General features: G+C 44.1%; 1 protein-coding gene across 7 annotated transcripts in view; it reads right to left on the reverse strand.

The window, feature by feature from the left end:
- The window catches only part of LOC112221124 (cohesin subunit SA-2), a 47,768-nt gene that overhangs the window by 24,659 nt on the left and 1,638 nt on the right, over positions 1-21,471 (reverse strand). For 5 of the 7 annotated variants that reach the window (XR_006079572.1, XR_006079571.1, XM_024383252.2 and 2 more), the window contains exons 1-10: positions 20,882-21,032; positions 20,500-20,619; positions 20,236-20,338; positions 10,769-10,987; positions 9,111-9,207; positions 8,514-8,590; positions 8,048-8,252; positions 7,681-7,832; positions 7,380-7,577; positions 5,177-5,275 (exon numbers count right to left, since the gene is read on the reverse strand). Coding sequence is in view for 5 of the 7 variants with exons in the window: in XM_024383252.2 (XP_024239020.2) it covers positions 5,177-5,275; positions 7,380-7,577; positions 7,681-7,832; positions 8,048-8,252; positions 8,514-8,590; positions 9,111-9,207; positions 10,769-10,987; positions 20,236-20,338; positions 20,500-20,537 (1,188 nt within the window). In the remaining 2 variants the exon portion in view is untranslated. Of the gene's footprint in view, positions 1-5,176; positions 5,276-7,379; positions 7,578-7,680; positions 7,833-8,047; positions 8,253-8,513; positions 8,591-9,110; positions 9,208-10,768; positions 10,988-20,235; positions 20,339-20,499; positions 20,620-20,881; positions 21,033-21,471 lie in introns of those variants that run through there. The other 2 variants (XM_042303241.1, XM_042303243.1) reach the window with 2 other exon arrangements.

Genomic DNA, 21,471 nt, shown 5'->3' on the forward strand with positions numbered 1-21,471 from the left:
CACACGTGCTGCGGGTGTGTGCTGCTATGGTGACCAGTGAGCTGAGATAAGGCGGGGCTTTACCTAGCAAAGACTTATAGATGACCTGGAGCTAGTGGGTATGACGACGAATATGAAGCGAGGGCCAGGAAACGAGAGCATACAGGTCACACTGATGGGTAGTTTATGGGGCTTTGGTGACAAAACAGATGGCACTGTGATAGACTGCATCCAATTTGCTGAGAATAGTGTTGGAGGCTATTTTGTAAATTACATTGCCGAAGTCAAGGATCGGTAGGATAGTCAGTTTTACGAGAATATGTTTGGCAGCATGAGTGAAGGATGCTTTGTTGCAAAATATGAAGCCAACTCTTGATTTCATTTTGGATTGGAGATGCTTAATGTGAGTCTGGAAGGAGAGTCAGAACCGTCCAGAGTAGTGATTCTGGACAGGCAGGCAGGTGTGGGCATCGATTGGTTGAAGAGCATGCATTTAGTTTTACTTGCATTTAAGAGCAGTTGGAGGCCACGGAAGGAGTGTTGTATGGCATTGAAGCTCGTCTGGAGGTTTGTTAACACAGTGTCCAAAGAAGGGCCAGAAGTATACACAATGGTGTTGTATGCGTAGAGGTGGATCAGAGAAACACCAGCAGCAAGAGCGACATCATTGATGTGTACAGAGAAAAGAGTCGGCCTGAGAATTGAACCCTGTGGCACCCCTATAGAGACGGCAAGAGGTCCGGACAACAGGCCCTCCGATTTGACACACTGAACTCTGTCTGAGAAGTAGTTGGTGAACCAGGCGAGGCAGTCATTTGATAAACCAAGGCTGATGAGTCTGCCGATAAGAATGTGGTGATTGACAGAGTCGCAAGCCTGGTCCAGGTCAATGAAGACGGCTGCACAGTATTGTATGTTATCGATGACGGTTATGATATCGTTCAGGACCTTGAGCGTGGCTGAGGTGCACCCATGACCAGCTCGGAAACCAGATTGCATAGGGAAGAAGGTATGGTGGGATTCAAAATGGTCGGTGATCTGTTTGGCTTTTGAAGACTTTAGAAAGGCAGGGTAGGATAAATATAGGTCTGAAACAGTTTGGGTCTAGAGTGTCTCACCCTTTGAAAAGGGGGATGACCGCCACAGCATTCCAATCTTTAGGGATCTCAGACGATATGAAAGAGGTTGAATAGGGGTTACAACAACTGCAGCGGAAAATTTTAGAAAGAGAGGGTCCAGATTGTCTAGCCCAGCCGTAGAATAATGCTTTTTAAAATTCTTGATTATCGTAGATTTATCGGTGGTGACAGTGTTTCCTAGCCTCAGTCCAGTGGGCAGCTGGGAGAAGGTGCTCTTATTCTCAATACACTTTACAGTGTCCCAGAACTTTTGGGAGTTTGTGCTACAGGATGCAAATTTCTGTTTGAAAAAGATAGCCTTTGCTTTCCTAACTGCCTTTGTATATTGGTTCCTAACTTCCCTGAAAAGTTGCATATCACAGGGGCAATTTGATGCTAATGCAGTACGCCACAGGATGTTTTTGTGCTGGTCAAGGGCAGTCAAGTCTGGAGTGAACCTATATCTGTTCTTAATTCTAATTTTTTTGAATGGGGCATGCTTATTTAAGATGGTGAGGAAAGCACTTTTAAAAGAACAGCCAGGCATCCTCTACTGACGGGATGAGGTCAATATCTATCCAGGATACCCAGGCCAGGTCGACTAGAAAGGCCTGCTCGCTGAAGTGTTTTAGGGAGCGTTTGACAGTGATGGGGGGTGGTCGTTTGACCGCGGACCCATTATGGACGCAGGCAATGAGGCAGTGATTGCTGAGATCCTGGTTGAAGGCAGCAGAGGTGTATTTAGAGAGCAGGTTGGTCAGGATGATATCTATGAGGGTGCCCGTGTTTATGGATTTAGGGTTATACCTGGTAGGTTCCTTAATAATATGTGTGAGATTGAGGGCATCTAGCTTAGATTGTAGGATGGCCGGGATGTTAAATCCCAGTTTAGGTCACCTAACAGTACAAATTCTGCAGATAAAATGGGGGGCAATTAATTCACATATGGTGTCCAGGGCACAGCTGGGGGCTGAGGGGGGTCTATAACAAGCGGCAATAGTGAGAGATTTACATGATTTTTAAAAGTAGAAGCTCAAAGTGTATTGGCACAGACCTGGATAGCATGACAGAACTCTGCAGGCTAACTCCACCCCTTTTGACAGTTCTATCTTGGCAGAAAATGCTGTAGTTGGGGATGGAAAATTCTGGTGCCCTTCCTAAGCCAGGATTCAGACATGGCTAGGACATCAGGGTTGGTGGAGTGTGCTAAAGCAGTGAACAAAACAAACTTAGGGAGGCTTCTGTTGTTAACATGCATGAAATAAAGGCTTTTACAGTTCCAGAAGTCAAGAAATGATAGCGCCTTGGGAATAGGAGTGGAACTAGGGGCTACAGGGCCTGGGTTAACCACTACATCACCAGAGGACCAGAAGAGGAGTAGAATAAGGGTACAGCTAAAGGCTATAAGAACTGGTCATCTAGTGCGTTGGGGACAGAAAATAAAAGGAGCAAATTTCTGGGAGTAGTAGAATAGATTCAGGGCATAATGTACAGACAATGGTATGGTAGGATGTGAGTACAGTGTAGGTAAACCAAGGCGTTGATTGACGATGAGAGAGGTTTCGTCTCTGCAGGTACCAGTTAAGCCAGGTGAGGTCTCCGCAAGTGTGTGGGGTGGGACAAAAGAGCTATCAAAGGAATGTTGAGCGGGACTAAGGGCTCTACAGTGAAATAAAACAATAAGAACTAGCCAAGACAGCAGTAGACAAGGCATATTGACATTAGAGCGAGGCATAAAGCAATCACAAGTGTTGATCAGGAGAGCTAAGACAACAACGGGTAAATGGCAATGAATGTGCAGAGCGGGTCAGTTAGGTACATACAGGACCTGAGATCGAGGCTGGGGCCGACAGGTAAACAAAATTAGGTACTGTGTTATTGAAACAGTCCAGGGGGCATCAGCTTTGTAGCAGAGTGATCATAGGGTCAAAAGAGCAGCAATAAGTGAGTCAGGGTACCGTTCGGTAGTCACTACTACGCTAGGCGAGCAGGGGACACAGCGTTCAGAAAAGCTAGCGGGCCAGGGCTAGTAGATGGTTCTTCAGCGACATCGTAACAGAATAGCCTGTTGAGAACACATCGGGCGATCACGCCCGCAGTCCAGTCGTGATGGATCAGCAGGGCTCCGTGTCGACAATAAAGGGTCCAGGCCAGTTGGCAAAGGAGGTATTGTAGCCCTAGAATTAGCTAGTATATGAGCCTAGCTCGAGGCTAGCTCAAGGCTAGCTGGTGCTTGCTTCGGGACAGAGGCGTTAGCTAACAGTAGCCACTCGTTTGCAGCTATCTAGCTGCAATGATCCGGTGTAATGATCCAGAGCGGCAGGAATCTGGTGATGTGGTAGAGAGAAGCAGTCCGATATGCTCTGGCTTGATATCGCGCTGTGCAGACTGGCAGGTATTGTCCGAGCTAAGGCTGGCTGGTAACCGAGAAAAAGGTGAAGCCCACTAGCCGTGGCTAACAAAGACTAGCAGCTAGTTAGCTGGCTAGCTCCTGATGGAAGTTCCAGTTATCAGGAATAAAAATAGCAGACCCGTACCACATTGGGTGAGGCGGGTTGCAGGAAAGTATATTTTGTTTGTAGATAGAATGTGAGATTAAGATATATACGAAAAAGACTGGCTATTTACACGGGACAAGACACGGTTTAAGACAAAGAGAAATGCTACGCCATCTTGGATTCTAATGTATGCGTCTCTATGTGTGGAATAAAGGTGATCAATAGTTTTTTCCCTCTGGTTGTATATTTAACATGCTGACAGAAATTGGGTAAGACGGATTTAAGGTTCCCTACATTAAAGTCCTCAGTCACTAGGAGCGCCGCCTCTTGGTGAGCATTTTCCTGTTTGCTTATGGTGGAATACAGCTCATTCAGTGCGGTCTTAAGTGCCAGCATCAGTCTGTGGTGGTATGTAGAAAGCTACGAAAAACACAGATGAAAACTCTCTAGGTCGATAGTGTGGTCTACAGCTTATCATGAGATACTCTACCTCAGGCGAGCAAAACCTTGAGACTTCCTTAGATATCGTGCATCAGCTATTATTTACAAAAATACATAGTCCCCTGCCCTTGTTTTACCAGACGACGCTGTTCTGTCCTGCCGATACAGCGTAGAACCAGCCAGCTGTATGTTGATGATGTCGCCGTTCAGCCACAACTCCGTGAAGCATAAGATATTACAGTTTTGAATGTCCCGTTGGTAGTTTAATCTTCCACGTAGGTCATAGATTTAATTTTCCAAAGATTGCACGTTTGCTAGCAGAATGGAAAGAAGTGGGGGTTTATTAGATCGCCTACAGATTCTCAGAAGCCCGCCCTCTGGCCCCTTTTTCTCCGCTTTCTCTTCACGCAAATGACGGGGATCTGGGTCTGTTCCCGGAGAAGCAGTATATCATTCACGTCGGTCAAAGGAAAAAAAGGATTCTGCCAATCTGTAGTGAGTAGTCCCAGTTCTGATGCCCAGAAGTTATTTTCGGTCATAAGAGACGGTAGCAGAAACATTATATACAAAATAAGTAATAAAAATAAGTTACAAGTTACAAACAACGCAAAGAAACAAAAAAAACACACAATTGGTTAGGAATACGTAAAACGTCAACGTTGTTCTCTGGCACCATCTTTTACTGTTTTTTTGCCATGGGATATCTGGTATCGTAGCATCGTGATACTGGAATCATGAAAACCCTACCACAAATGGTTACCACAAACTGGGACAGAGAGGGTGAAAATACCACTGCAAATGGCTATTGTTTAGTGGTATAGTTGATATGGTGATGTAACCTGCATCCTGTATTGTGAGTGTCCAAAATGCGAGGGCACACACACACACACGCTTTAGTGATGGTGGAGAGCTTTTTAACATGGGAGTTGTGCTACACCCTAATTGGTGCCCAGCTAAGGACGGACACACTGAAAGATGACACTGAAGGACAGAAAAAACTGTGGGAGACTGACAAAAACAAAGTGAGAGAGAGAAAGAATGAGAGAAGCAAAGAACGAGAGAGAAATAGAGAAAGAAACAGAGAGAGAAAGCGAGAGCAAGATGGGGAGACCAGATAAAGAGATGCAGAAGGAGGCCTACCTTAAACCTGCTGGTGAAAAGCTCTAGGCGTCCAATTAAGTCCTTCTCCTTGTAGAGGCCCTGCAGGGCCCGCACACACTGCAGACGCACTGAGCCTTGCTGTGGGGGAAGAGCAGTCTCACACCACATGCAACACATTCTTGCACGGTTTACTTTCAATCTGGATAAATAAACACCATATCATTGTCATCTTTCAAAGCAAAGTTAAGATATTCAACTAGATAGAATGTTTGTGGCACCCCTTGTGTGCCTGTGTTGCGTGTAGTGTACCGCGGTATTATCGCTTACCAAAACTTCATGATACCAACATTTTAGAATGCCGTAGTACCATTTCAAATGATACTACCAACTTTTTTGTCCCTCCCAATCTATAGAACCCGCTGGCGCCTGTTATAAAATCAATTGTTTATAGATTCAGCTTAAATTATTTTAAGCTAAATCAATTGTTTATAGATTCAGCTTAAATTATTTTAAGCAACGAGCAACTAGTCTCTTGTATGCACCTGTCTAATAATGTCCACTTTACTTTCATGCACATCTCACGTGCGGCAGCTGTTATCACCTGCTTCCCCTTCCAGCCATCACTGCCCTGCTTCCCCTGCCAGCCATCACTGACCTGCTTCCCCTTCCAGCCATCACTGACCTGCTTTTCTCTGTCCACTCTTCTTGTGCATCTATTCTTCCATCAGTTTTTACAATATAATTTTAGCCGTGATGGCGATGGGGGATGTAGACCCTGGTCAGTCTTCTGTTGTAACGTTTGATACATTGGAGCAGCAAGCAGAGCTAGCAAAGTTGATTCATTGTATATAATTTATTCCCTGGCATAACAAAGAGCACAGGCCAGTCTGATAGGCGTTGCAAGTTCACTGTCACGCAGCAGTGCCAGAAAGGAAAAACAGATTTGCAGCTTGGCACAGGAAGAAAGGAGAAGGGTCGGCTACTCATGAGATGTTGTTGAAAGGTAAGAGTCGTACAGGGCCAAAACTCTAGTCATACAGGGCCAACTCTAGTCATACAGGGCCAACTCTAGTCATACTGGGACTAACTACGGTCATATAGGGGCTAACTATATTCATATAGGGACTAGTAACTAGAGCCTAGTGGTTAGAGTGTTGGACTAGTAACCGAAAGGTTGCAAGTTCAAATCCCCAAGCTGACAAGGTACAAAATCTGTCGTTCTGCCCTTGAACAGGCAGTTAACCCACTGTTCCTAGGCCGTCATTGAAAATAAGAATTTGTTCTTAACTGACTTGCCTCGTAAAATAAAGGTAAAAAAAAAAAACTATATTCATATAGAGACTAACTATATTCATATAGGGACTAACTATATTCATATAGGGACTAACTATATTCATATAGGGACTAACTATATTCATATAGAACACACTAGTCAGATAAGGACTGGCGCAGCGGTCTAAGGCACTGTACTTCGGTGCTTGAGGCATCACTACAGACACCCTGGTTCGATTCCAGGCTGTATCACAACCGGCTGTGATTGGGAGTCCCATAGGGCGGCGCACAATTGACCCAGCGCCATCTGGGTTTGGCCGGTCTAGGCCGTCATTGTAAATATGAGTTTGTTCCTAACCGACTTGCCTAGTTAAATAAAGGTTAAACAAATTAATAAAAACAAGGCTAACTATAGTCGTATAAGACTAACTTAATCAAAAATATATCTCTTTCTGGTGCTACTTACACACTGCAAATAGAATGTATGTTTGTTGGGAGAAAGTGGTGTTTTATGAGAGAGGGAGACAGACAGGAGTGTGTGAGGGAGGTAGTGTGTTTTATGAGAGAGTAGAGGTTTCATGCAGTGTTTTCCCCTTACTGACACAATGACATGCAGATCATTATGTATATTCCTTCCTCCCATTCCTCCAGCCAAATCACAGCTAGGCCTTTGCAAATATCAGGGAATTAGCGATTCTATGCAGTATTCTATTATAAAGTGAACAGTTTGAAGTCAAATTCAATGTGTTGTATTGAGTAAAGTGTGAATATCAGTGGCAGGTTTTTTGTGTAGCACACGCGCTTAACGTTTCGAAAATGGGAACAAGCGTCTGGGGGGGCAGGGTGAACAGGACGTTTTTTGTTGTTGTTTTTTTACTCCTCGGTATCGTGATACTTGGCCTGTTATTGTATCATTAGTAAAATGTTGATATTGTGACAACACTAGTTGGGCGTCTGTCTGCCTGCCCACCTTGTCGTGCAGGGTCCAGCCCAGGTACTTGAGATATCCGTCGTTGAGGAAGTCTCCAGGGTTTTCTCGGAGCCACACGCCCATCTCCTCGATACATACGGCCCTGATCTCAGCTACGCGGTCCCGGTAGCGGTGCACAAACACACCCCGAAACGTAGCATTCATCATGGAGGACAGCTCCTCCTGGTGCTCCCGCAGCTTAACACACACACACACACACACACACACACACACACACTGAACAGAACGTGTAGGGATGTGCTGAAGATGAGCCGTGTCAGGGTGTGTGCGCGCGCGTTACCTCGCTGATGGTGGCCTGTAGTTCCTCTAGCCTCTCTGAGGCTCGGTGTTCGGCACTCTTGCTCCTCTCCGCGTCATACCGTCTCTGGGTGGTCTTAATCTGGGCAAACACCATCACTGCTACCTCCACTATACCAGTCATCAGCTTCATCGCTAGGGGGAGGGGACACAGTTACATATAGGAATGGACACACAAGGCCAGACATATGCCCCAAAATATGGTCATGCACAAATTGACATACAGACAGTCATGCACACAGACAGACAGAGCACACCTCGCTGGTAAATACATTGAACCAATGAGTGTGTGCTGGGACTCAACAAAAACACTACTGTGGTCAATATGCGGTGGCTGTCCAGTGTCTCACCGATGAGGGTGCTGGTGTGTCTGAAGGCCCTGACCTGGGAGTCAGACAGGCCGGTGAGCAGTGCCAGCAGGGCGGAGAAGAGGTACTCGTCGTACAGAAAGCTGTTCTGGCAGGAGCGCACCAGCACCTGCACAAACTCACACACGCTAGCCCGGAACTTACGCCACTGTGGGCCAGGGGAGCACAGGGGGTAGTTCACAGAGTCCTGTGTTGGGGAGGAGAACAGGAGATATGAGAGATAAAAATATCTCCTTGGTTTTGGGCTCAATGTTGTGTAAATTAGCAGTGGGAAATATAATTGAATAACATTGTTCCAATGAAATAATTATGATATCATCATTCATATAAAGCTTTTCTCAAACCCAGGCCACTTTACATGAGCCGCGAAGAGATGTGTAAAACACAATAAAAAAAACTCTAAAGTTCAACTCTGACTTGGTCCCAAAAGGCATCCCCGCTCTCTCACCTCATTGAACTCTTTGGTCAGTGTGCTGATGATCTCAGCGTTCTGCATACCGTCAAACATCTCTCTGCTCACCACACCTAAGGAGAAGGGTTGTGTTCATTAGACAAGAAACGGACGAAAATGACTACCTGGACTTATCTGTTAAGAAAAGCCCATTTTAATTTTGTGTTGCAAAACATTTTAACATTTTCCATTGCATCCTAATGAACACAACCCTGGTGAGGAGGATCAAAGCTGACATCACCTGGCCATAGCATACAAGCAGTTCATTTTCTCTAAACATGAAATGCTAACACAAACTAATATTTGTTAATGAACAAAAAATTGGATGTGAAACCCAGTGCTAAATACATGATGTGTTTTAAACCTCCATCCCCCATAACTTTCTTCATCAGTCTTTCATCCATCCATAGACCAGTGTAAGTATACACTGGAATGACAGGCCGCTTGACGCTGGTCCTTGCATTGTTAGCCGGCCCAGAAATCAATAGACGGAGTGCTAATCAATGGCTGTTTTGGGGATCAGGTTAAAAGAAATTCCAGTGACCCCTGACCCCAATCACCCCCTGCCCTCTCTGTCTCTCAGACACCCCTGACCTTTGCAGCCACAGCACTGAACGACGAAGTTGATGAGCTCTAGTAGGCCCGCATCCCGGTCCTGCTTGTAGCTGTCTAGCCACTCGTCCACCACCGCCTGGAGATTGACAGGGAGGCCACAGCCAATGAGGGGAGAGCAGCATACAAAGTCAAAACTGTCATCATTATGTGGCGATTAGTTACTCCTTTCTTACCAGTTAACATCCTCCTCCCTTCTTCCTAATTATCATTCCCTAAACAGAAATGGGTATATACACTGTCATCCCTTTCCCCTTTAACCTCTAACCAAATTTTCTGTCTGTCATCTTCTCCCGCCCAGTCCCTCCAACTCTCTAGGACAACAGAGTATGAGTAGAGTAGGGCTGTACCGAAAGTCGTCTGTTCTTTTAAATGTGTATTTTTCCACATAGACACACCCTATGTGTTTTAATAAAATCAACTGTATGCATTGAGGTTCAATGAAATAAGACAAATGCCTCAAGAGGGCGCAAGAGATCTTGATAACCAGAAGAAAAAAACCTTAACCTGACCCAACTATTCTCCTCTCTCCTGCTGGCTTTCGCAGATTCTGACATTACTCTCCTGAAGTTGCCGGTAATAGGCTACACGAGGAGTCGGCAACCTTTTTCATGTTGAATGACAAATAATCTTACCAGTTCTACCGATCTGTGTGCAAGTTATGTTTTTCATATGCACATTTTCGTGACAGTTTCATTTAACTTATAATAATGTCTTCATGTCTCAAAATCATTGTTATGTGGTTAATAAAAATTATATCCAAATCTAAATGATACAAACCTAAAAAGTAACTTCTATTGCCATGGTAAACTATGTAAAAATTGCCTACATAAGGCCAACAAATAAAACATTGTTATTTTAATGGACACATTTTTTTGCTTTCCTTTAAAAAACAAGGACATTTCTAAGCGACTCCAAACTTTTGAACGGTAGTAAATATATATTTTTATTTTATTAACTATGCATTCTTATTTTCAATGACGGCCTAGGAACAGTGGGTTAACTGCCTTGTTCAGGGGCAGAATGACATATTTTGTACCTTATAGTCAGCTCGGGGATTCGATCTTGCAACCTTTCGGTTACTAGTCCAACGCTCTAACCACTAGGCTAACTGCCGCCCCATATATATATATATATACACACGTTACTGTTCGACTAAAAAGGTCTAACGACCAAACAATCGACTAGTCGACTTATTGGGGTCAGCCCTAGAGCAGAGCTACTATTATATATATATAGAGTACTAGGCTGCAATTTGTACTCATTGAGTTGAGTAAACTTATCCATCTATGTGAGAGTGCTGAAGGCTGAAAAAAAATCTGTATTGTGCTCCTATATAATAGGGAACTGTTTTCAACACACTTTTACTCCCTAACCCTCAAAAGACTGGGGAACTGGAGTTTCAGAGCACAACAGTGGGTGGGACAACCATGAGCTGTCAATCATTGACTATGTGACCCAATGGCAGCTCTCCTACCTCTACATCAAAGGGCCTTAGTAGGATCAGATCGGTCAGCTACTGACAGTGCATGATAATCATCCCCATTGTGGGCTGTAAAGGCTTCATTTCCCTGTCATCCCTCCCACTACCTATTCTCTTTGTTTCTCCCCCCACACCAATACCTCACTCCCTCTCTCACCACCATAGCACTCTTTCCAGACCTCACAGCCTCATACATATCCCCAGCGCTCATGCCCTGGTTCCCCCTCCTCTCTCTCTCTCGCCTGGGGGAGCCGAGCTGCCTAGTTCTCCCCAGGGAAGGCTGCTGTGGCTGAGGGGAACGGGCTTGTTGGGTGGAGGTGGTGCTGGGATTTGGGCTGGCCTGGGATGCAGCTTTACGCCTAGGTCTCTTGGGTGGCTGGGGATAAAACAAAGGGTTCAAAAGGCTATTGTGAGTGAATTAATGTAATTCTATAAATAGTGTAGTTAGTGTTGGTGCTCCCCCCAAAACAGTTTATGTAGCTCTATAACATCTAAACAAACAGATGTTACAGTGAGGGGCTAGCTATGTCTTCGTTGAAAAAAAATTATGGCACCTGCTTAACTTTCATAGTGGTCGCTATGTCTGAATCTGTGTGTGTCAGTGTAGGCTGCTGAGGGGCGGACGGCTCATTAAAATGGCTGGAAAGGAGTGAATGGAATGGAACCCATGTGTTTGATGTATTTTATAAAGGGATGGGCATTTGACCTTTTTTGACTGGAAGCTATAAAAAGCTTCCAGTCAAAAAAAAAGGAAGCTATGAAAAGCTACTTTTAAGGGTGTCCCGAGTGGGGCAGCGGACTAAGGCACTGCTTGAAGCATCACTACAGACCCGTGTTCGATCCAGGGATGTGTCGCAGCCGGCCGCGACCGGGAGACCCATGAGGCGGTGCACAATTGGCCCAGCATTGTTCGTGTTAGGGGAGGGTTTGGCCGGCCGGGATGTCCTTGTCACATCGCACTCTAGCGACTCCTGTGGTGAGCCGAGCGCATGGACGCCGACACGGTCGGCAGTGGTACGGTGTTTCCTTCAACACATTGGTGCGGATGGCTTCCGGGTTAAGCGAGCAGTGTGTCAAGAAAGTGCAGCTTGGCAGGGTCGTGTTTCTGAGGATGCATGGCTCTCTACCTTCGCCTATCCCGAGTCCATACGGTAATTGCAGCAATGGGACAAGCCCGTAACAACCAATTGCGGAGAAAAAGGGCAAAAAAATGATATAACTGGAAAAAATATTTGCACATTTATCTAAATTTCTCTGGCTAGCTAACGGATAATTTGATCCAGTTAGCAAGATACTTAGCAATGCTAATGATACTTGTTCCACCAGACTTTCTCCCTCACCTCAAACTTTACAAATGCCAGTTTTTCGGTACACTTCATCACCCCCCGTCTCCATGGTCAGGCTTCTCACCTACCTCTTCATTATCGTTCAGGGGACGCAATGCTGTAACTGGCAAACTGCCTTTACACTCTCTGCTGTCTTTCCAGAGCACACGCTGATTCTGTAACTACAAATTGGTTGTCTCTTCTCTCTTCAGTCGTGTGCTGCATTCTGTTGTTATGTGAACGATTGGCTGAGCCTTGGATACGTTCGCTTACAGCCAGAAGTGATCCAAAGCCTCCCCCTTATTTTCAACACAGACGTTTTGATTGAGTTTATCAAATCAAATCAAATTTTAATTTGTCACATACACATGTTTAGCAGATGTTAATGCGAGTGTAGCAAAATGCTTGTGCTTCTAGTTCCGACAATGCAGTAATAACCAACAAGTAATCTAACTAACAATTCCAAAACTACTGTCTTATACACACAAGTGTAAGGGGATAAAGAATATGTACATAAAGATATATGAATGAGTGATGGTACAGAGCGGCATAGGCAAGATACAGTAGATGGTATAGAGTGCAGTATATACATATGAGATGAGTATGTAAACAAAGTGGCATAGTTAAAATGGCTAGTGATACATGTATTACATAAAGATGCAGTAGATGATAGAGTACAGTATATACGTATACATATGAGATGAATAATGTAGGGTATGTAAACATTATATTAGGTAGCATTGTTTAAAGTGGCTAGTGATATATTTTACATCATTTCCCATCAATTCCCATTATTAAAGTGGCTGGAGTTGAGTCAGTGTGTTGGCAGCAGGCACTCAATGTTAGTGGTGGCTGTTTAACAGTCTGATGGCCTTGAGATAGAAGCTGTTTTTCAGTCTCTCGGTCCCAGCTTTGATGCACCTGTACTGACCTCGCCTTCTGGATGATAGCGGAGTGAACAGGCAGTGGCTCGGGTGGTTGTTGTCCTTGATGATCTTTATGGCCTTCCTGTAACATCGGGTGGTGTAGGTGTCCTGGAGGGCAGGTAGTTTGCCCCCGGTGATGAGTTGTGCAGACCTCACTACCCTCTGGAGAGCCTTACGGTTGTGGGCGGAGCAGTTGCTGTACCAGGCGGTGATACAGCCCGCCAGGATGCTCTCGATTGTGCATCTGTAGAAGTTTGTGAGTGCTTTTGGTGACAAGCCAAATTTCTTCAGCCTCCTGAGGTTGAAGAGGCGCTGCTGCGCCTTCTTCACGATGCTGTCTGTGTGGGTGGACCAATTCAGTTTGTCTGTGATGTGTATGCCGAGGAACTTAAAACTTGCTACCCTCTCCACTACTGTTCCATCGATGTGGATAGGGGGGTGTTCCCTCTGCTGTTTCCTGAAGTCCACAATCATCTCCTTAGTTTTGTTGACCTTGAGTGTGAGGTTATTTTCCTGACACCACACTCCGAGGGCCCTCACCTCCTCCCTGTAGGCCGTCTCGTCGTTGTTGGTAATCAAGCCTACCACTGTTGTGTCGTTGATGATTGAGTTGGAGGCGTGCATGGCCACGCAGTCGTGGGTGAACAGGGAGTACAGGAGAGGGCTCAGAACGCACCCTTGTGGGGCCCCAGTGTTGAGGATCAGCGGGGTGGAGATGTTGTTGCCTACCCTCACCACCTGGGGGCGGCCTGTCAGGAAGTCCAGTACCCAGTTGCACAGGGCGGGGTCGAGACCCAGGGTCTCGAGCTTGATGACGAGCTTGGAGGGTACTATGGTGTTAAATGCCGAGCTGTAGTTGAAGAACAGCATTCTCACATAGGTATTCCTCTTGTCCAGATGGGTTAGGGCAGTGTGCAGTGTGGTTGAGATTGCATCGTCTGTGGACCTATTTGGGCGGTAAGCAAATTGGAGTGGGTCTAGGGTGTCAGGTAGGGTGGAGGTGATATGGTCCTTGACTAGTCTCTCAAAGCACTTCATGATGACGGAAGTGAGTGCTACGGGGCGGTAGTCGTTTAGCTCAGTTACCTTAGCTTTCTTGGGAACAGGAACAATGGTGGCCCTCTTGAAGCATGTGGGAACAGCAGACTGGGATAGGGATTGATTGAATATGTCTGTAAACACACCGGCCAGCTGGTCTGCGCATGCTCTGAGGGCGCGGCTGGGGATGCCGTCTGGGCCTGCAGCCTTGCGAGGGTTAACACGTTTAAATGTTTTACTCACCTCGGCTGCAGTGAAGGAGAGGCCGCATGTTTTGGTTGCAGACCTTGTCAGTGGCACTGTATTGTCCTCAAAGCGGGCAAAAAAGTTATTTAGTCTGCCTGGGAGCAAGACATCCTGGTCCGTGACGGGGCTGGTTTTCTTTTTGTAATCCGTGATTGACTGTAGACCCTGCCACATACCTCTTTTGTCTGAGCCGTTGAATTGAGATTCTACTTTGTCTCTATACTGACGCTTAGCTTGTTTGATTGCCTTGCGGAGGGAATAGCTACACTGTTTGTATTCGGTCATGTTTCCGGTCACCTTGCCCTGATTAAAAGCAGTGGTTCGCGCTTTCAGTTTCACGCGAATGCTGCCATCAATCCATGGTTTCTGGTTTGGGAATGTTTTAATCGTTGCTATGGGAACGACATCTTCAACGCACGTTCTAATGAACTCGCACACCGAATCAGCGTATTCGTCAATGTTGTTGTCTGACGCAATACGAAACATATCCCAGTCCACGTGATGGAAGCAGTCTTGGAGTGTGGAATCAGATTGGTCGGACCAGCGTTGAACAGACCTCAGCGTGGTCTGTTCCTTGGAATTTTCTAAATTGAACACTGCATGGGGATGAATTATGGCCAAGACAATCTGTTTGGTGAGGCTTAATGATTCTAATGAAAATAAACTCTGTCTTTATCAAACTAATGTTTTTGCATATTTTCAGTGTGGAAAATGTCTATGTTTAGGGGTAATAGCCTAGGCCAGGGATCATCAACTAGATTCAGCCACGGGATGATTCTTTTTGCAGTTGGTCGGGTGGGGGGGTAACATAACAACGGAAAATGTGTAGACTGCAAATTGACGCAAGGAGCCCAAACAGATATAATGTGACCAAAACAATAATTTCAAACCTTGCTTACATTTCTATACAAACACGTCTCTCTATTATGTGTGGGAATACTTGGGAACAGATTTCATAAATTAAAATCACTTGGAGCTGATATCCTAGTGTATTTATAGTCAATATGACGACATGGATATTCAGCTAACGGGATATACGCTGCGCAGGAAAGAACAGCACACTCAGACGAGGGAGGGGGTGGTCTGTTCATATTTGTAAACAGCTGGTGCACGAAATCTAAGGAAGTCTCTAGATTTTGCTCGCCTGAAGTAGGAGTATATTGTGATAAATTGCAGGCCACACTACCTGCACAGAGAGTTTTCAGCTATACTTTTTGTGACTGTTTATTTACCAACACAGACAGATGCTGGCACTAAGACCGCACTCAGTCAGCTGCATAAGGCAATAAGCAAACAGGAAACCACTCACCCAGAGGCGTCGCTCCTTGTGGCCGGAGACTTTAATGCAGGGAAATTTCAATCAGTTCCACCAAATTTCAATCAACATGTTAAATGTGCAACCAGAGGGAAAAAAATTCTAGATCACCTGTACTCCAGACAGAGACGCGTAGAAAGCTCTCTCGCCCTCCATTTGGTAAATCCGACCACAACTCTATCCTCCTGATTAGTGATGAGCTTTGACGGCACTATGGTGTTGAACCCTGAGCTGTAGTCAAAGAATAGCATTCTCACATAAATGTTCCCTTTGTCCAGGTGGGAAAGGGCAGTGTGGAGTACAATAAAGATTGCATCATCGGTGGGATAATGGTGTTGATGTGAGCCATTACCAACCTTTCAAAGCACTTCATGGCTACGGGCGTGAGTGCTTCGGGTCTGTAGTCATTTAGGCAGGTTGCCTTTGTGTTCTTGGGCACAGGGACTATGGTGGTCTGCTTGAAACATGTTGGTATTACAGACTCAATCAAGGACATGCCAGTTGGTCAGCACATGCCCGGAGGACACGTCCTGGTAATCCGTCTGACCCCGCAGCCTTGTGAATGTTGACCTGTTAAAGGTCTTACTCACGTCGGCTACGAAGAGCATAATCACACAGTGGTCTGGAACAGCCGATGCTCTCATGCATGCCTCAGTGTTGCTTGCCTCGAAGCGAGCATACAAGTGATTTAGCTTGTCTGGTAGGCTTGTGTCACTGGGCAGCTTGCAGCTTTGCTTCCCTTTGTAGTCTGTAATAGTTTGCAAGCCCTGCCACATAAGATGAGCATCGGAGCCGGTGTAGTATGATTCAATCTTAGCCCTGTATTGACTTTGCCTGTTTGATGGTTCGTCGCAGGGCATAGCAGGATTTCTTGTAAGCTTCCGGGTTAGAGTCCCACACTTGAAAGCGGCAGCTCTACCCTTTAGCTCAGTGCGAATGTTGCCTGTAATCCATGGATTCTGGTTGGGGTATGTACAAGAGGTCGACCGATTAATCGGAATGGCCGATTAATTAAGGCAGATTTCAAGTTTTCATAACAATCGGTAATCACCATTTTTGGACACCGATCGTGGCTGTTTACATTGCACTCCACGAGGAGCATGCGCAGCAGGCTGATTACCTGTTATGCAAGTGCAGCAAGAAGCCAAGGTAAATTGCAAGCTAGCATTAAACTTAACTTGTAAAAATCAAACTACACATGGTTGATGATATTACTAGTTTATTTGGCTTGTCCTGCGTTGCATATAATCGATGCGGTGCCTGTTAATTTCTCATCGAATAACAGCCTACTTCGCCAAACGGGTGATGCAGAGCGCCAAATTCAAATAAATTACTATAAAAATCTCACTTTCATGAAATCACACATGTAAGATACCAAATTAAAGCTACACATGTTGTGAATTCAGCCAACATGTCAGATTTCAAAAAGGCTTTTCGGCGAAAGCAAACGATGCTATTATCTGAGGGTAGCACCTCTGTAAACAAAGTGAGAAAACATATTTCAACCCCACAGGCGCGACACAAAACGCAGAAATAAAAATAGAAATCATGCCTTATCTTTGACGAGCTTCTTTTGTTGGCACTCCAATATGTCCCATAAACATCACAAATGGTCCTTTTGTTTGATTTAATTCCATCCATATATATCCAAAATGTCAATTTATTTGGCGCATTTGATCCAGAAAAACACCAGTTCCAACTTGCGCAACGTGACTACAAAATATCTCAAAAGTTACCTGTAAACTTTGCCAAAACATTTCAAACTACTTTTGTAATACAACTTAGGTATTTTTAAACGTAAATAATCGATACAATTGAAGACGGGAGGATATGTGTTCAATACAGGAGGAAAACAAACTGACGCTACCTTTCTTGGCACGCGCCTCTAACAGTACACTTGAAGTGACTCTCGTTTTGAACAGGGCTACTTCTTCATTACACAAAGGAAAAACCTTAACCAATTTTTAAAGACTGGTGACATCCAGTGGAAGCGGTAGGAACTGCAAGAAGGTCCCTTAGAAATCGGGATTCCAAATGAAAACCCATTTAAAAAGAGAGTGACCTCAAAAAAATTCAATCCGAATGGTTTTTCCTCTGGGTTTCGCCTGCTACACAAGTTTTGTTATACTCACAGATATGATTCAAACAGTTTTAGAAATGTCAGTGTTTTCTATCCAAATCTACTAATAATATGCACATCTTATCTTCTGGGGATGAGTAGCAGGCAGTTGAATTTGGGCATGCATTTCATCTGGACGTGAAAATACTGCCCCCTGTCACCAAGAAGTTAACAAGAGCATTCGCAAAAAAAGCACTGTCGTTGCACCAATGTGTACCTAACCATAAACATCAATGTCTTTCTTTAAAATCAATACACAAGTATAGATTTTTAAACCTGCATATTTAGTTAATATTGCCTGCTAACATGAATTTCTTTTAACTAGGAAAATTGTGTCACTTCTCTTGCGTTCCGTGCAAGCAGTCAGGGTATATGCAGCAGTTTGGGCCGCCTGGCTCGTTGCGAACAGCATGGTTACCCATCGCTCCACAAAAGCCTTGGCCCTTGCAGAGCAAGGGGAACAACTACTTCAAGGTCTCAAAGCGAGTGACGTCACCGATTGAAACGCTATTAGCGCGCACCACGCTAACTAGCTCGCCATTTCACATCGGTTACACCAGCCTAATCTTGGGAGTTGATAGGCTTGAAGTCATAAACAGCTTGAAGCACAGCGAAGAGCTGCTGGCAAATGCACGAAAGTGCTGTTTGAATGAATGCTTACGAGCCTGCTGCTGCCTACCACCGCTCAGTCAGACTGCTCTATCAAATGTTAAATCATAGACTTAATTATAACATAATAACTAGAGTTCGACCGATTAATAGGAATGGCCGATTAATTAGGGCCGATTTCAAGTTTTCAGAACAATCGGAAATCTGTATTTTTGGGCGCCGATTTGCCGATTATATTTTTTTATATATTTTTTTACACCTTTATTTAATCTTTAATTAACTAGGCAAGTCAGTTAAGAACACATTGTTATTTTCAATGACGTCCTAGGAACAGTGGGTTAACTGCCTTGTTCAGGGGCAGAACGACAGATTTACACCTTGTCAGCTCGGGGGATGCAATCTTGCAACCTTAACTAGTCCAACGCAATAACGACCTGCCTCTCTCTCGTTGCACTCCACAAGGAGTTACGCGAATGCAGTAAACCGAGGTAAGTTGCTAGCTAGCATGAAACTTATCTTATAAAAAACAATCAATCATAATCACTAGTTTACTACACATGGTTGATGATATTACTAGATATTATCTAGCGTGTCCTGCGTTGCATATAATCTGACTGAGCATACAAGTATCTGACTGAGCGGTGGTAGGCAGAAGCAGGCGCGTAAACATTCATTCAAACAGCACTTTTGTGCGTTTTGCCAGCAGCTCTTCGTTGTGCGTCAAGCATTGCGCTGTTTATGACTTCAAGCCTATCAACTCCCGAGATGAGGCTTGCGTAACCGAAGTGAAATGGCTAGCTAGTTAGCGCACGCTAATTGTCGTTGTGTTGCTGGTTCGAGACCAGGGAGGAGCGAGGAGAGGAACGGAAGCTATACTGTTACACTGGCAATACTAAAGTGCCAATAAGAACATCCAATCGTCAAAGGTATATGAAATACAAATCGTATAGCCCTATAATTCCTATAATAACTACAACCTAAAACTTCTTACCTGGGAATATTGAAGACTTATGTTAAAAGGAACCACCAGCTTTCATATGTTCTCATGTTCTGAGCAAGGAACTTAAATGTTAGCTTTCTTACATGGCACATATTGCACTTTTATTTTCTTCTCCAACACTTTGTTTTTGCATTATTTAAACCATATTGAACATGTTTCATTATTTATTTGAGGCTAAATTGATTTTATTGATGTATTATATTAAGTTAAAATAAGTGTCCATTCAGTATTGCTGTAAATGGCATTATTACAAATAAATAAATAAATCAAATCGGCCGATTAATCAGTATCGGCTTTTTTTGGTCCTCCGATAATCGGTATCGGTGTTGAAAAATCATAATTAGTCGACCTCTAATACCCAATGCTGACTTTGTGGCTGTGTAGCTAGTGTCATCCGGAAAGAACCCTAAACAAAAATTACGCAATTATTCCAAAACTTTGTTGGAACACATATTTCCCCACTTCAGTTAACCAGTCCATTTTGAATTTGTGATAAAACTGAAGTCATTTGGCAAGGAATGTAGCTTGTGTTCCCCAACAGTTAAATACATTTTTATGGTAATTTATTTCTGTAGGTGCACTCAGCACTCACGTGTAAAGGGAGCGGTGGAAACACAATTGAGTGATTTAGACATGAAGGGGAAAGGACCTTTAGGGAGCAGAATTTTGTGATGCTTGGCTCGGTTTCTTTTTTGTTGTGTTCCACAAATGCACATGTACAAATTAAACACTAGTCAAAGCACATTAACTTTGTCTTGAAGACAACATTTCGACCAAATAGCTTTACAGTATTTGAACAAAATGTGATCTCTGGGTAAAGATCGATTTTTGAAGTCAGTTCCAGAACTTGATTATCCACACCCATCCCTAATTTGATACCATTCCACTCATTCCCATACAGCCATTACCACAAGCCTGTAAATCCCAATTAAGATGCCACCAACCTCCTGTGGTGGCGTGTGTGTGTGTGTGTGTGTGTGTGTGTGTGTGTGTGTGTGTGTGTGTGTGTGTGTGTGTTTGTGTGCGTGAGAAAAAACATTACAGACCCGAGGTCCTAGTAGTGCAGTGGTCTGTTTTCTCCGCTTCATGGCCTTCAGCTGGACTTCAAAATCACTGCCAGAGTCTGAGATGTCCTCGATCTCCTCAAGACTGCAAATAAAAGTAGTAATGAACAATGCCAACACAAGTCATAAACAATCACACTATCTAGCTAATGCAATAAGTCTGCATAATTATATAGCTAGCTGGTTCTTTTTATATTTGTGATACCCATGACTATCATGTTTAGCTAGCTAGCTAGCCTAACTTACCTGTCATGGCTTGATTCATCAGAGTGTTGCACTTCCATATTTCTGGTCAGCCAGTAATGTTAATGGTATTGTAGAGTTCACTTCACAAAGGTAGATGACGGTTGGATTCAGGAACTTTGGCTAAACAGGTTGGCGAATAGAAGAAACAACAATTTTAGGATATGATCAAGCATATTGAGTTCGGGATATTACAATTCTACCTTGGCAAAAGCAAAACCGACAAGAACTAACATGCTAGCTAGCTAGCTACTGTTACAGGTAACATAGGTGTTTAACGTTAGCCTTAAAAGTTAGTCAACAATGCGAAATTTAAACTAGCAAGCTAACTTTTTTAACTACAACAAACGTGTTAAATAATACAAAACGGTCTCCAGCTACCTACCTGGATAGTAGTGTAGTGTTAATCTGAAGTAATGACTTGGTAGCTAGCTAACTATTGTGGATAGAACAGGTTTCCCTCAGATCCGATGACAGACGATCACTGGAAAAAAAATACACACTACGCGCCGGCGCGAAAATCACACAACTCTCAGTGGAGTTCAGCGATTGGCTGACAAATTGTGATGTGATTCATATGATTGGTTGTTAGCACATATTTCCGCACGGTAACGAAAATTTGTTAACGGATTGGCCCTAAAGACAACCGACCTAGGATCAGGCTTTACACCCTTAACAATTGTATTTAGAGGAAGATACAGAAGGAATACTGACCACATGTCAGCGCTAATGATATATAAAAGGGACGTTCCGTTAAAAAAGTACAACCTAACACTTTTGAAAAGTCGGTTTGGAATTATATAGGCATGGATTGTATTACCATAGGACCCCATTACTATAGGACCCCATTACTTCTCAACATAGGCTATGTCTATAACACAAACTCTCACATACAACTACAAAAGGAAGAATATACTGGTTGTGTTGTGCTATTTTCAACATACTTTTAGAGTCTGCATATCTTTTAATATGGTA

This window comes from Oncorhynchus tshawytscha, linkage group LG21 (assembly GCF_018296145.1).
Source record: "Oncorhynchus tshawytscha isolate Ot180627B linkage group LG21, Otsh_v2.0, whole genome shotgun sequence".
Lineage (NCBI taxonomy): Eukaryota > Metazoa > Chordata > Actinopteri > Salmoniformes > Salmonidae > Oncorhynchus > Oncorhynchus tshawytscha.